The 15,773-nt window shown below is 33.7% G+C and overlaps 4 protein-coding genes across 4 annotated transcripts; 1 reads left to right on the forward strand and 3 right to left on the reverse strand.

The window, feature by feature from the left end:
• The first annotated feature begins 4,977 nt into the window (after nt 1-4,977).
• On the forward strand, nt 4,978-7,213 carry LOC111916796 (uncharacterized). Its single transcript, XM_023912458.3, has 2 exons — nt 4,978-5,901; nt 6,905-7,213. The coding sequence occupies exons 1-2, from the start codon at nt 5,140-5,142 to the stop codon at nt 7,058-7,060; spliced, it is 918 nt and encodes a 305-aa protein (XP_023768226.1). The 5' UTR covers nt 4,978-5,139; the 3' UTR covers nt 7,061-7,213.
• An 80-nt stretch (nt 7,214-7,293) lies between these two features.
• On the reverse strand, nt 7,294-9,548 carry LOC111916795 (5-formyltetrahydrofolate cyclo-ligase, mitochondrial). Its single transcript, XM_023912457.3, is given in 8 exon segments — nt 7,294-7,661; nt 7,980-8,050; nt 8,184-8,229; nt 8,315-8,356; nt 8,432-8,596; nt 8,733-8,873; nt 9,223-9,478; nt 9,480-9,548. Coding segments are annotated over 8 exon segments (930 nt in total). The 5' UTR covers nt 9,534-9,548; the 3' UTR covers nt 7,294-7,506.
• A 28-nt stretch (nt 9,549-9,576) lies between these two features.
• Nucleotides 9,577-12,022, reverse strand: LOC111916793 (probable myosin-binding protein 5). Its single transcript, XM_023912455.3, has 3 exons — nt 10,923-12,022; nt 9,975-10,730; nt 9,577-9,904 (listed from the first exon to the last, which is right to left on the reverse strand). The coding sequence occupies exons 1-3, from the start codon at nt 11,875-11,877 to the stop codon at nt 9,735-9,737; spliced, it is 1,881 nt and encodes a 626-aa protein (XP_023768223.1). The 5' UTR covers nt 11,878-12,022; the 3' UTR covers nt 9,577-9,734.
• A 255-nt stretch (nt 12,023-12,277) lies between these two features.
• On the reverse strand, nt 12,278-15,468 carry LOC111916794 (polynucleotide 5'-hydroxyl-kinase NOL9). The gene is made up of 9 exons (XM_023912456.3): nt 15,220-15,468; nt 14,144-14,241; nt 13,981-14,002; nt 13,684-13,841; nt 13,413-13,602; nt 13,139-13,328; nt 12,920-13,019; nt 12,684-12,811; nt 12,278-12,524 (listed from the first exon to the last, which is right to left on the reverse strand). Exons 1-9 carry the CDS (start codon nt 15,411-15,413, stop codon nt 12,471-12,473), a joined length of 1,134 nt encoding a protein of 377 aa, XP_023768224.1. The 5' UTR covers nt 15,414-15,468; the 3' UTR covers nt 12,278-12,470.
• Between the last annotated feature and the right edge of the window lie 305 nt (nt 15,469-15,773).

Genomic DNA, 15,773 nt, shown 5'->3' on the forward strand with positions numbered 1-15,773 from the left:
TTTCGACAGCCAAGGTTTTTAAGAGCTCCGGTAACAAAAGAAAATGTAATAAAACTTTCGACTAGGTTTCATAATTGAAATAAAGTTGTAATAAAAGAAAAGTATAATAAAAACAAACTAATACCATCAACAAATACACACAAATGCTTGTAACAACCAAACAAACAAAACTTTAAACAATAACCAAAATGGACAAACGATGAACAGTACCAAACGATGAACAGTACCAAACGATGAACGAAATGACAATGAACACTAATGATGAATAGTACATGTGTTGAACAGTATGAACGTTGAATAGTGAAACAGTAGACATAAAACGTGTGCGTTTTCACCGGTTGCGCCGCAATTTTTTTTATCAAATCCAAACCCAATATAAGACTTACAAAATTTAAGCAATAAATGAGACCCTCAAAATTGACAAAATCGAACAAATTAAATCAAACAAAATACATAATGAATTGGAAAATTATACCAAAAATCACCAAATGTCACAGCTCCACGTTTGTGAGGTGATTCACACAATCTCATCGAAAATATCAATCAAAAGGTACCTTCACAATGCAATATAACAGATTGCCACACAATAATCGATGAAAAATGAACAAAAAAACAGATAATAACAAAATAACAACAACAATCGAAACCTTTAAAACGACAAAATCAAACAAGATGGAATAAATAAACAAATTAGAAAAACATACCAGACAATCATAAAAGTCAGACAGAATACGACATTGATATCATGTAAACTAATAACAATCTACAAAGAACTAATAATAATATACAAAGAAAACGACTAGAGTTACATTGTTGATAAAAAATTATGTAGATACAAAAAAAATATAAATAAGACTTTAAATATAAAAGTTATGTAGCATTAACCTAGCTAGTGGGCTAAACATAAGGTTTAATACCACCCAACTAACTTTTTATGCTAACAATATCTATGTGCTTCTCAAAAATAATTTAGAGAATAGATTGTAAGGAACACATTCGTGCAGGTGACGATAAGTTTAATATGAGTTATAGATTACAAAATTAGTAAAAAGTTGTTATTGAAACAAATAAAACAACGTTTTGTTCAAAATCGAAGTGCAAAAGAAACATATAAAATGCATCAATGAATGTTTGGTAGTTAGATCGACAATTTTGTAACTAAATTTATTAATAATAGACTTTTGATCTAAAGTCATCCACATCATGTAATATTTGTTTGCTGAAAAATTTCTTTCAAACAAACGGTTTTGAAACTAACTGGATGCATACACGTGCACACAAATAAACTTTTAGCCTTTCAACTACCCTTTTCTTCCATCCAGCTACATTTACTTCAATAGCTTTCCATTTTTTGTCCTGCGTAATATAAACACACTTAATCAGTAAATAGCAATCAGCTTTGACATGCCAAGGTCAAGATTAAAGTGTGAAATAAATAAATATTTACAACAATATGCTACAAAAGTATATTTAGTGATTATCATATACAGATGAAAAAGACATACAAATTTGGCTTTTATATATTAAATGTGGTCTAAAAAGCATCTTCTAAATGGTTTTGTTGACCAAAACATGTCAATCACCTCATAATTATACAAAAGGCAATATAATGCCATTATAATATGAAGTGTGCACGTAAAACCAAGACAAGAACAAGGCTTTTGTCTAAAGGAATATATATATATATATATATATATATATATATATATATATATATATATATATATATATATATATATATATATATATATATATGGAAAAGTGAATATACCTTTAAGGGTATATAAGCTTAGGTACCCAAACTCATCATATTACATCGTTTTGTATAATATATACACATTATAATTGTCTAATGTTCTTCTAATTCAACATTTAACTTGATTCATTCCAAAAATTTTATAAATTTTATATTTATCTTTCTTTTACATAATTTTCATTTTTAACTATAATATATATAGCCTAGTAGATGTTCGACATAAAAAAACGATGTAAGAGGAAGATAATAGTGAAATTTCGAAAATCTTGAAAGTAAATCAAGTTAGGGGTTGAAGTTTAAGAACATTATAATGATTATATCAAACAAAATGACGTATTATGGTGAGTTTGGGTACCTAAGCTTATATATATATATATATATATATATATATATATATATATATATATATATATATATATATATATATATATATATATATATATATATATATATATATAAACAATTATTGTGTTAATATATAAAAAATTTGGACAAACTATTTTAAAAATGGATAGATGCATAATGATATAATACTAAATTTACATATAAATTAATTAATTAGTTTTAAATTTAACCTTATATTTATGGCATTGATTTAATTATGTTGTCCTATCATTTTCATCTCCTTGTCAAATTCTTCATAAACGAACATCACCATCAGAACGCACCAACTAAACATCACAACTGATCATTCTTTGCCTTCTCTGATTTATCATGGTCGGACACAACAACGCCGCCAATGACATCCACCGGTTGTTGTTTTATTGCAGTGGCAGTAACTGCCTCTTTCATTTTTATTTTTGACAACCAACAAGTTGATTAGTTTGATCAAATTCCTCCATAAAGGGTGTGCTCATGATTAGTTTGATCTGTCTTTTTCTTCGAATTCTATCGGAATATCAAAGGAAACTTCGTTTCTTGCTTGAAAATTCATCAAATCTTAGGCATGTTCCTCATTTAACTTTTTTTCATTAGGATGCAGTGATAACGTGTACTCTTTTATTTATGAGTTATACATTATGCATGTAAACCATTAATAACTATACAAAGAAAATAAAGTTTATATAAGTCATTATATTTATCTATTTGAAGCTTAGGAGTACGATATCAAGATAATAAAGACAAACATCATGATCCAATTTTAAGATGAAAAAACATACATTTTTTAAAAAAATTCAAAAAAATGACAATGTATTCTCTGAATAATGAATGTGTTGTTTTGAAAATAATTTTTGAGGGAATTACTAATCTAGTCATTTTCTCTAATTATCTATCCAAAAATAGCAAAAAAAAAATTACTTTAGCCAAAAATAGCCCCCGAAAGAGTAGATGGCTAGAGTTGACTACGGTCAAATGGAGGTAATCTACTGTTTTATGCAAGGCAATGGGTAACTGTTTTCTGGCTCGTCTACTCTTTCTACTCTTTCATAACCCATTGGCTCATAGTATATAATGTATAATTTTTCAGATTAGGTTATTTTTTTGGTATTTTTTTCTTGGTTCACCTACTATTTTCTCTCAATGGAGCACTTGAGAACAGCGAGGTACGTCTATTTTTTATCAAGATTTTACTGTATTCTTGATTAGAGGTAGTTTTTATACATGAGGATAACTTAAAAAACGAAAAAATATATATATTAAAATCGTAGGCTTCATACGAAACCTATAGTGTACAAGTCCACAATGCACAGGTTGTGCAGTGTGGACTTATACACCGTAGGTTTCATATGAACCCTACGGATTTTTTTTTTCGTTTTTTTTAAATGTTGTAACCTGTAACCAGTTATATCTATGTTATGATTCTATGATTCTTTTCAAAGAACTTTAAAAAAATTTAACAAAACTGTAATTTTTTTGGAAACCTATGGTGTACAATCAATTAATGCACAGTTTGTGCATTACAAGGTTGTACACCGTAGGTTTCCTTAAACCTATGAGTTTTTTTTCGTTATTTTAAACAAAAAAGGTTATAACCAATAAAATAACTACTCTATATTTTACAAACAATATTTTTTTTTATCAAAATAATTCTCAATAAAACTACTCTCCATTTATTTAAAAAAAATAATTAAAACCATAGACTTTAACCCAGAACCATAGGGTATTAGTTTGTCGATAGAAAACTGTAGGTTTTAAAATAACCTACGGTTTTAGATGTTCAAAATAATTTTTTTTATACTTAACCCGAAACAGTAGTCTATTTGGCAAAACAATAACCTATTCTAATTACCTACGGATTTGTGGGTTATTTTTGGACAATAGCTAGTTTTTGGCTAAAAATGATCAAGTAGTTACTTAATTAGGCTAGATTAGTAATTTCCACTAATTAAAAATTAATAGATTAGTCATTGTTTTTATGTAATTCGTGAAATATTTCATAATTATTAAATTGTGACAGTGTATTATGTTAAGAATAAAGTTCTTTCTTTTAAAAATAGTCATGGAATTTAGCCGACTCTTTGTTTTTGGTTGAATTTTTTTTTTCTAGAATATGTGTTTTTATATAATTATTTCGAGAATATATCAATTTCAAAGAAATTTTATAACAGTCATGAGAACGATGTTCGGTGATTTTCACTTGTATTTTATATGATTTATTACGAGAATTAATTTTCATGAGAATATATGGTTTATTAGTGGAGGCATGATATGGGTCGTTAGAAATAGAATAGGCCGAGCCAGGACGCCCAATTGTACGAGTCTAGTGATACTCAAATCAATTTAGACCAAAACCACACAAAACATCTACAGTCAAATCATTGATGATGTCATTTAACTAAAAAAACGAAAAAAACAAGGAGACTACTTTTTTAAACAAAGATAAAATAGTCATTTTGAAACGTTTAATATCACCCATTTTTTCAACAAATATTATATTTTGTCATATCTATTTCCCGTTTTAGTAAAAATGAAAGATTTTTTCAAAATTTCATATCTCGGATTTTAAACATGTTTTTAAAATTTTGAAATCATGGAATTCCTAGATCTGAAATTGAAATCCCAAATGATTTTTTTTTTTTTAATATGATATAATGCCAGTATGAAATAATCTGAATTCCGAAATATCCTTTGGTATGGCCAAATGAGCATATTAATATAACCGAAAAAAATCGATCGTTTTTTCACATTCCAAAACTTGAAATGACCAAACTGCCCGTATTTCAAAACTCAATTAATCATACATCTCCGTGCCTTGACATACGCAGTTACCCCACCCAACACTTTCAGATCTAACCAACCCCTCTATACAATCCCACCCTGAACTTCATCCTCCCCATACCACCCCACCCCACCCCCAAATAACAAACAGATCCCTAAAGATTATCCCCATCCCCATTTTCACTCAACATCTATACTCCACCATTCATCATCAACCGAATAATATGTCACACAACACCACCAATCGACGCAACTTTCCAGCTCCTATCCCAGAAACACCCATGGATCCCACCCATCATCCTAAACCCACCACCACCACCACCACCACCACTCACCCACCAGATCCCACCGTCACCACCGTCCAAAACATATCCAATCACTTCTCTAGATTGTACTTGAATCATAAATCTCGTTCATCTATAAGAACCTCCACTCAACCTCCTCCTGTTGATACCCATTTGCAAGCTATTTCCACAGTCTCCGACGGCTCAACCACCGCATCTTTGACCAAATCACATAGTCAAAAGACCAGAATATCCCAGAAAAGAGGAAAACCCCATTATTATTATTATTATCATAGCGATAAACCAGTTAAGGAACAGCCTGTTATTGATGAAGAACAAGAAGACAACATCAAGAGAGCCATTGTAGTCAGCAACAAAATACCCACCAAGAAAGCAGAAGATTACGTGAATTTGAAGTCACCAAATCAAGAAAAAAGTGGAGATGAGGTGAAAAAATTACAACAAGGGTATGATATCACAAAGCAGTCTTTATCATCAATAGGTATGGGTAAGGGCAGGAGGAGGTCATTTGGTAGTAGCTCACAAGCTGAGTTGGCTGATTTCTTTGCGTGTAATGGCGTCAAAGTGGTTTCTGCTGACATGCCTCCCTATATGCAGATCCATGTTGTTGATGTTACACGAAAAACCTATGATAGCTTGGAAAAGTTCACTGCCAAAACCCTTGCTTTAACTCTCAAAAAGGTACAACTTTTCCTTTAATTTTCTGCAACTTTTGCATTAATTGGTAGTTTATGAGTTTTTTTTTTTTTTTTTCTAATTATTGCACCACTGCATTAATGCTAAACTGGTATTGGAGTGTTGAATCTTGATGTTTGATCTCCATCTATATCTGTGATTAATCATTGCAATCTATGTCTTGGGCAATCAATGTAGTTCCATGTCATGTGATTTCCCAAAATTAACGACTACAAATTCGTGTCTAATTTAGCAACTACTTTTGGTGGATAATATACTTTTATGACAAAGATTAATTTGAAATTTTAAATGAATGACAATTAATGTTTTTTTGGGGGTGGAATTGATTGCTGATGTGAAGAGCAGGTAGGTCAAAGTTAATGAGGACTAGGGTTGGTGTTTGGTTTAATATCTGAGGGAATCTTGATATTTGATCATTGATGTAATAAGAGCTGTGGTGGGGCTGATTAGATTGACAACATAGATGCATCATGTATTTTTACTATATCCTCTTAAATTCATAAATTTGCTAAATCAGTGAAAAGGGTACCCATGAGTATTCTTATTGTCTGTCTCTATTAAGCACTTTCTCTTAATGATGTTTATCTGGTATATATAGATTACTAAAGAAAAATGCACATGGGATTCTATTTTAAGTAGCCCTCTAACGAGGGTATAGGCGTACCCCTATATTTGGGACAGCATAGAAAGTTAGAAACATCATGTCTTAGAAGGGGACCCTTAAGCATAAAGTAATTAAGTACAATTCTTGATTCAATGTTTTTGGCTTTTTGCTATGAATGATGAAGAGTAGGACGTTTATGTCTTTTTGCTCAAACAAGAGATGGAGAGTGCATCTTGGTCATACTTTTTTGGATGAGACAAAAGTGGACATCAATGTTATTCAAATGCATGTCAAACACAGTATAACGTGCATGTTTTGACTTGTCTATGTAATTTGTAACAAATTAGCCTTAACACAAAAACACTTTTTTTGGTATTTGTTCAGGAGTTTGATGGGGTTTATGGACCAGCATGGCATTGTATTGTGGGGTCAAGTTTTGGGTCATTTGTGACACATTCAGTGGGTGGATTCTTGTATTTCTCCATGGATCAGAAGCTTTATGTTCTCCTTTTCAAGACTGCTGTTCAAAGAGCACATTGACATTGTTGATGAAAAGGTTTTCTTTATAGATATAGTGTAAAATTTTGGCAATCCTACCTCATGCATAGATAGGTGTACCTCATGCATGGATAGTTGTACTTTATGACTCAAATAGTGGCTCCCTTCCACAAGTAAATGAATTATAGTTTCTTACCTCTTCTTTCTTCGCCATGTGTACCTCTTCTTTCTAAACATAAATTTGTTTAGATTTTTTGTAGCCCACAACTTAAAACTTATAAACTATAAATATATCAAAATTCTCATTAAAGAAAAATTATAAACTCCTACTTCACTATGAGGGAGTTATTACAATAATGGCAACCATGTTACCAAGAAATAGCAATGTTCAACTAAACACAACAAATTACACAAACAACACGTGCAAACTCCAGCTTGATGGTCAAAACACAGCATTCTTGTATAAGAATTCAAAAGAGATGACACGATTAGGCTAAAGTAATGTCTGAATGACAAATCTGTTGAGCCACAGGGCTAATAGGGATGAAACCCGAGGGGGATATGAGAGCATCTATGAAAACATCACTTGGGGTGACTGGTATAACGCCTTCTTCTACTATTTGCACTGAATAAGATAGTGCAACTGCAAAAAGAGGACCACAAAGCTTATTTATTGGTATTGTGTTTGTTACAAGCTTTCTAAGATACTTGTCATTCACATCTTTGTACACAGAAGATGGATAGGGAGTGAGCCCTTATCCCACATTTTTAGATGGAACAAAAAATTGCAACTTTTGTCTCATTGACATCAGTATCGATCCAACACACACCAAAGTCCAAACACAATAAAGCTTGTTCTGACATGTAATGTGAGGTGATGTCATGCACAACAATCTGTGTTCTTTAAATTAAGATCTTGGTTTGTGAAAGAAAAAAAAACAACCACCATTGAAAAACTTACTTAGAAGAGGCTGCTTCCAGTTTCGTTGTGTTGCAAGTTCTTGGTATTTTGAGAGGAAGGTATCGTAGTAACTACACAATGAGAAAATATGAAAAAGTAAAGCAAAAACGATTAAACGAATGGATTTTTTTTATTAAAAAAAAGTAAGGATTTAATGGAGAAAGTCTGATTTTGTTGACTTTTATGGTATGAAGTAAAACATACCCTCCACCACGGCCCAATCGCCTTCCAGTTTTATCAAAGGCAAGTCCTTGAAAGAAAATTAAGATAAATCATCATCAGATATAATAAGTCTTTGAACAATGAATCATTTGATCTTTGTTGCGAGAAATTACCAGGCAACAGGAGCAGGTCAACAGGTTCATTTGCAAGCATCACTGCAATGATCAGAGCCTTAATAGATTTTTTTAATAAAAGCTATAAAGATATTAAAATTGTTTTACAAATCTAACCATCTTCACGATCATTCCCATTGGCATCAACTGGAGCTGGCTCTAAAATGTTCATGGAGTTTGCAATTAAATCATCCATACCACAAATATTTAGCATTCTCATGTGGCAATTCTTGTCCTCCACCCGTGGAACATAAAGTTTCTTTCTGGTTTGTGTTTCACCATCTTCATTAACAAATAGATAGAAAATTTCAACTTCATATATCAATATGATTGAGAGATTACATAGAAAAAACTCCAGGGATGTTTGGTTCACAGAAAGTTTTGGAAGGAATTGAATCCTTCTCTAAGGAAAACACACCTTTTGTTGGATTCTGTAAGATATGCTGCAACATCTTTGACGTATCAACTTCTCTCAATGCACTACAGCTTATGTAAGCACATAATCCCTTACAAGACTTGAACCATGGAGCTTCCAATATCAGATTCTGAATTGCATCATCTGTACGGACAAACAACTAATTTTGACTTCCAACTTATGAGGTCTTTACATATCACTTTACTAATCCATTACAAGTTCAATGAAGCAAGATCGATTCGAGATGCTCTAAACTATAATGAGAATTACGTTTGATTTGAAATGCCACAAGCAGCTTGGCTAGATCGTTTCGTAGACTAAATACCATCAAACTGGAAATTAATTATCAACCCATACAAAAACATCACTATTCGAAATGCCAAATTTCTGATCAGAATTTATCAGGAAAATGGAGACAACTAAACCCTAGCTAGACAAAATTTAACTGAAATCACATATTTTCACACACGCACATACGGATTGACGAAAATACCTTCGTGAGATCTAAGGGCGGGGTCCATTGATCTGAGATCCTTCTTGATTTTCGATCGGAGAACCCGTTTCTGGGTAAATATGGCTTCGAGGTGATTGTCCTGGGTGGTCATGGTGGCTGAGGCGGCGGAGGAGCGAGGAAGAGCGTAGGAGGAAGAAGGCAGTTGTGGGCGCAGGATAAGAGAGCGAGTACAGGAGAGGGCGCGGGGAAATGCGGGTCTTGCTATTGTGCACTGGTGGGACATGATCACTGCGACCAACTTCCTGAACCCTTTGTACGACGAACCCATGTGACCTCAGTTTTCTGACCATTTTTTATTACATAAAAACTGTTGTATCCGAGTAAACTTTTTTTTTTTTTTTTTTTATGTTGTATGAAAATATATTTTTGTCAATTATCTTATCGACAAATAAAACAAAAAACTTTACACACCAACATAAACGTAACAAATGTTGTTGTATACTGACACAATAACGTTATTCAAAAATCCGTTTGAATTTAGTGGATCAATATTAAGAATTAAGCTTCCGAAGATGTTGAGCTATTTCTGTCAATATTTTAGTTCCTTCATCGCCTTTTTCAAGCGTCATTGCGGTTTGCTTCAAGAATCCACTCTCCGCTTCAATGGCAGCCAATTTCTCCCTCATTAGATTCACCTCTTTCATAAATGAGGCGTTATCACCTGTAAAATTACTCAAATCGGTAAAAAGAATTGAAAAACCCAACAAAAATCATAGGTTCCTTCCGGTTACCTGTATCTCTGTCTTCCGGTTCTTGATCCTCTCGTTGTGAAGACGAACGAACATGATTTTCAAATTCCTTCAACATTCCAAAAAGATGTGATCTTTCGGTTTCAAAATTTCCCGAGGTGTCCTCATGGTTCCCCTTTCTGTTTCCATCTACACTCTGATCATCTTCAACGCTCTCGAACTCTGATCGGTCGCCAACAGATCGAGGGTGAAACTCGTCATAATATTCATCGTATTCATCGCTATCCATCTTCTTAATTTCTCCGTATCGCGCTCGATAAACATCGACTTCGGTTTCCAAGACTTTCACATCTTCCTCTTTCTTGAGATACAAATCTCTAAGGATCTGAATGGCTTCTTCATCATACTCCGCTTGTTCATCCATCATTCTCTGGTACTGCAACGCCTCCATATGAACCGCCGCCTTCTCGGCCTGTAACCGTGTGATCATCGCCATGGCGTTGTTGGCGGCAACCGCGGCGGCGCACCGTTCTTCGTCGAGTTCAAGGTACAATGTGACGAGGGTTTTTCGATTGTCGCTGACTTGTTTCTTTAGTTGCTGGAGAATTGAACCGCCATCGGCCGGTGATTCATCAGTTGTTTCTGAAAACAAATCGGATTTCTCTAATGGAGCTTTTTTGGGAGGTTTATGAGCCCATCGAGGACTTTCAATCGATTCTGCAAATGATACCCCAAAGAACTTGTTTCCTCTGATATGACTAGGTGTTTTCATAGTGTTTTCGTTCATTTCTTCATAATCTGATAGCAATTGTAGTATTTCCAAGTTAACATCGATCATCATCAAATTGGTGCTTCACGATTAATGGGTTTATGTTGTAATGTTAACTAAATTAATTTTAATTTGCTAAAAATTGGAGCGAAAGATAACAATTTTGCTAAAGTACGTACACGTCTATTTTAGAATCAAGATCTTTTGGCAAGTAAACTCACGTTTGGCATTTGTGTTCATTCCAAAGTCATATTCAGCAATGTCTGGTTCGTTATCAGATACAAACCTGAGCTCCGTATACCGAGCTTGAGACAATTCTGAATTTCTACCTGCCTCCTCGATTCTCCATGCTGCTCTAGGAGAAGCCATTGGTGCTAGTGAAGAAAACCTAGGAGAAGAAGCGGGAAACAAGGAAGACGAAGCTCTGGGAGATGAAGATGGAAAGAGTGAAGAGAAAGCCCTAGGAGACGAATTTGGAAACAACGAAGATGATGCTCTAGGTGAAGAAGTTGAAAACATGAGTGATGCTCTAGGAGACGAAGACGGGAACAAAGAAGAAGCCCTAGGAGATGAAGTTGGGAACAAACCAGACGCTCGTGGAGAAGCCGGTGGTATTTGGGAAGAAGCACGAAGGTTTGAAAAGTTTCTAGAGAGTTCTTTAGAAGGTTGTTTGGGCTTTAAAGATTCACCACAGCATGAACATCTATCTGTGTCAACGATCGCGTTGTCGTTTTTGTTGTTATCTGTAAGCTTCTTCTCAGAGGGTTTGGCGAACATCTTCTGATCTTTATTGTGATTATCAGAAGCAGATTCTTTTTCAGTTGACAAGGAGAGAAGACAACCATCACACATGGTTCGGATATCAGATAGTTTCCTGTGAACATGACAATACGCCAAGGACGATATGTCTTTCTTGTGAGAATCACATATGGAGTCACTGTAATAGGAAGTAGGGTTGTTCTTCCCGCCAAGAGCATGATCGACACGTGTACACAGGACGCAAGGGGGGTCTAATTCAAAGATATCTGCGAATTTGTTGGAAATAAACGCAAGGAAGCCGTCGAGGTAAAGGGAGATGATTAGCATCCATTCGAGAACAGCCCAGACCACGAAATGTGGGAATCCGCCTAACTCCTCCTCAACGAACATTCTGAAAGTTCTCTTTGATTTCCTCATTGTAACTCTCAAGAAATGAAGAAAAGAAAACCAATACAAGGTAACACAGATCGTGAGTTAGAAGAAAGGAACGATCGACTGACAAATGTTAAAAATTAAACAATCAGGTGAGAGGCTTCCCATGCCCATAGTCTGTGTTTGTTTATAAAAGTGGAATTGGTCTATTGCCTAAATTCACTCTATACCATGCAATCGTTAATTTCACCAATAAATTGAAACTTAAACATGACATTGGTCAAAGACTCAAAAGGATTATTTGTTTGTTTGTTTTTTGTTAAAAAAACCTTAATATTAGTAGCATCACTACTTTGTTACTCGTCTGATCGCATCTGTTATTATTTTATTGTACTTACTAATTTACTATTATTAAATTTCAAATATCTATCTACAAACCAAACAATAAATGAAAAGGATATTTAATACGCATTCCACTATTTGTATTCTAAGTTTAAAAAATATATCTACAACCAAAAGAAGAAAAAAACACTATAATTCCACCACTTCCATACCAACGGAACAAATTTCATGTCAGTTTTACAAAATCAAAGTCAATTTTCTGTATCTGAATAATAGTGGCTGTTGAACAAAAGTCTTCAGATTCCAGGCAGGACATTTGAAGCCATGTATGGAGAAACACATCCCTGTACCTGAACCCAAAAACAAACTAATTTTCAATACTATATTATTATTACCTAAACCTTCTTCTCAACAGTAATGTTCTAATAAGAAAAAAAAAAAAAACTACACTTGAGTGGATTTTTCAAAGTATAATGCTTTAATAAGAAAAATCTTAAAACATAATGTACCTGCAACAAACAAGTAGGAATCTGAATGAAACCTTGCAGTAAAAGATCAACATCCTCCAGAAGATGTTGTGGAACAGGAGTGATTATGTAGACAACACGTCTCAAAGTGTCTACTCCCCTAACAATTCCTGAACACAATATACATAAATGCATTATATATCTTAGGCCCTGTTTCTTTTTTCCCATTAAGTGTTGTTTGTATAAAAATATAAATGATGTTTTAAAAAATAACCTACCAAGGCCAACACATTGAGGCAAATTCCCAGAACCTTGACGACTAACTGCCAATCCAACTATACTTGCATTCAAACTGTAGAAAATTTCAGCTTCCGGCACCTGGCGTTATACAAAAACTATATTAGATGATGAGGGCATTCATGTCTTTTGCACAGATGAGAGATCAAGAGCAAATAATAAACTGCAAAGTTTTGTCCCATTGACATGTTGAGGTAAACCTGAGTATGAAGGTGTTTAATGTTGACAGCCGACATGGAAACTTCATAAGGAGGGTGAGAAGCCAATGCTTGAGCAATTCTTTTAATTGAACTCATCATATTCATCCTCATGTCACTTGAGAAACAGTGTGTGAAGTATGTAATGATACTTAAATCCCGTATATGGCGTGAATCTTTGTGTGCAACTACCCTGAATAAGCAAATCAATCCTCACTAATTAATAACTAATGACTGAAATTAATCTGCATAAGAAGAACTCAAGAGGGATACATACGATCGGTTTAAGGAGTCCTGGTGGTTGGCTGATTTGATTTCAATTAAGGTTACTTCCTTAGCAGCATCCGTGTCTTGAGACCAGAATGTTCCGGAAGGTAGGTTCTTACTTTTAGCAGAAACACAAATGTTAACCACATGACTAGGAGCAATATGGTTCAACATGTCCACCAATACATCATACCCAATACCTGACACAAAAGTAGGAAATCTGTCATCACGTTTTTTATTTTTGAAAGGGACTAAAAAGATTTAAAAAACAAAAAACACACCTTTCACCCATCCGGGGGTGTTGATGATTAATGGCACCTCATTGTTGTTGGGAGATGATGAATGATGGTGTTTATGATAGTGATCGTATAGGGCGAATATGTATTTCAAATAAAGCTCTGGATCTCTTTTTGAAGAAATGTCACCAAAGAAGAAGCATCTGTCAGGGAATTTGCCACAAAGGATGATCAGACAACTTGCATTCAACAATACATGTAACAGTATATGTATATGTAATATACCTTTTGAAAAAAAAAAATTTGCAAAAAGTTTATATATGGTTAAGAAGTAAATGATACCTTTCTGGCTGACTTTTTAAATCTGTAGTGCAAGTGCAACAACAAAAGCATTGGAGAACACAAGAAGCCAAAAATAAAAAATGTCAGCATATCCATTATAAGGCACTGAATGTGACATTTAAGGAAATAGATACTGCATTATAAGGGTTTTTGAAGAATATACCTATGCTTTCACTATCAAGTAGAGTGAGTGAGAGACATCCAGGAGGGGTAAACTCGGGTTGTCCAACATCAGTATCCAAGAATGCAACTCTCTTATGCCTAAAAAAAAAGACTTCAAACTTTAAATCCAATATAACCTCATATGAATATAGTTAGTTACCATCATCATACAAAAGCCAAAGTTAATGAGTGACAAAGTGTTCAAAGAAAGGAACTTTGCCATTACATATTTAAAAAAATACAAAGAGATAACAATGTTTCATGTTTCAAGTTGGTTTATCAGATATAAGTTATTGAAGAAATTCTCTAAAGCACAATTAAGTTATGAAGTTCTATAATCATTTTATATTTCACTCCATGTTCACATGTCTATATGTGGGAGGAATCAGATATCATATAACAACCAAAACCCAACAAAATTTTGTTGTAAATCAAATTAAAATCACAAAGTTTATATAAACTAAGTCTAGGAAAAATATAAATGTGACTTGATTTATCACCACTACCAAAAGCCAGTTAGAAACTATGCATTTGTAATTGTAAGCAGCCAATATAATCATACATTCTATTTCACTATGTAAGGTCCAGTCAAGCGCCAATCAAACACCACCATTTAACATCTTCACTTGTAAGTCTAATTTTTATGGTGATGGGGGTGATTGGATGTGTTTATGTAACTTATATGATGCCAGAGAAAGGAGGAAGAACAAACTGAAAGTAAGCTTTTATTAGAAATTTTCATTTTCACTAAGAAGCAAGAAAGTTGTACAAGAAAAAAGAAACCTGATTTTAACATGAACTTGTTAGAGAAAGCATGAACATTCAATCAGAACCACATCAATTTGAAATATTAATTTGGCATGTACATGAAGCTTAACCTCTAATGCTTGGAATCAAATGTCAAGAATATGATGTTATCACAAGATATTATCAGTTAGAACTCAGATAGCTGATACAAAAACCTAGAAATAACCGTTTCTTTAGATATTAACACCGAACTTCAACAAGATTATGAAAAACACATCCACATAAGTGGGAAAAATATACCAGAATAACAAGTTTCATCAAGGAATTTACCTACGGAGGAGAACATGAAGGACATGTCGAGAGAAGGTTGACTTGCCGCTGTTTTTGGGGCCGCATATGAAAGCCGTCGGAGTGTGTGCATCACCATAAGCTATGGTGTCTGCCGCTTCGGACCAGTCTTCTGGTATATATATGTTCGTTGCTTCACTCTCTTCAACCTCCATTGATAAAGAAGTCATCGCCATTTTTGCTTCTGGTTTGCTGTGCTTGTTTAGTGCAGTGTACTGTAGGGAAGCATGTAGATGAAAGGCCTAATTTTGGGCTTTTGTTCTTATGTTAATGGGCTTGGACGTCGTTCCAAGTCTCAATTTCCCTTGACATAAAAACGAAAAGATTATTTTTTTGATATATTTTTGAATAAATTACATGATTGGTTTACGTGGTTTACCGTAATTTGCACTTTAATTTTCTAATTTAATTTTTTTTTTAGCTTTGACTTGACTGTCCCTAACTTAATTTGGAGCGTTGCTAACTTAACTTTTTAATTAATTTTTTAACTTGGGCTGTCTTTATATTTAATTTTGTTACAACTTTGGTCTCTATCG

Source organism: Lactuca sativa, chromosome 1 (genome assembly GCF_002870075.4).
Source record: "Lactuca sativa cultivar Salinas chromosome 1, Lsat_Salinas_v11, whole genome shotgun sequence".
Lineage (NCBI taxonomy): Eukaryota > Viridiplantae > Streptophyta > Magnoliopsida > Asterales > Asteraceae > Lactuca > Lactuca sativa.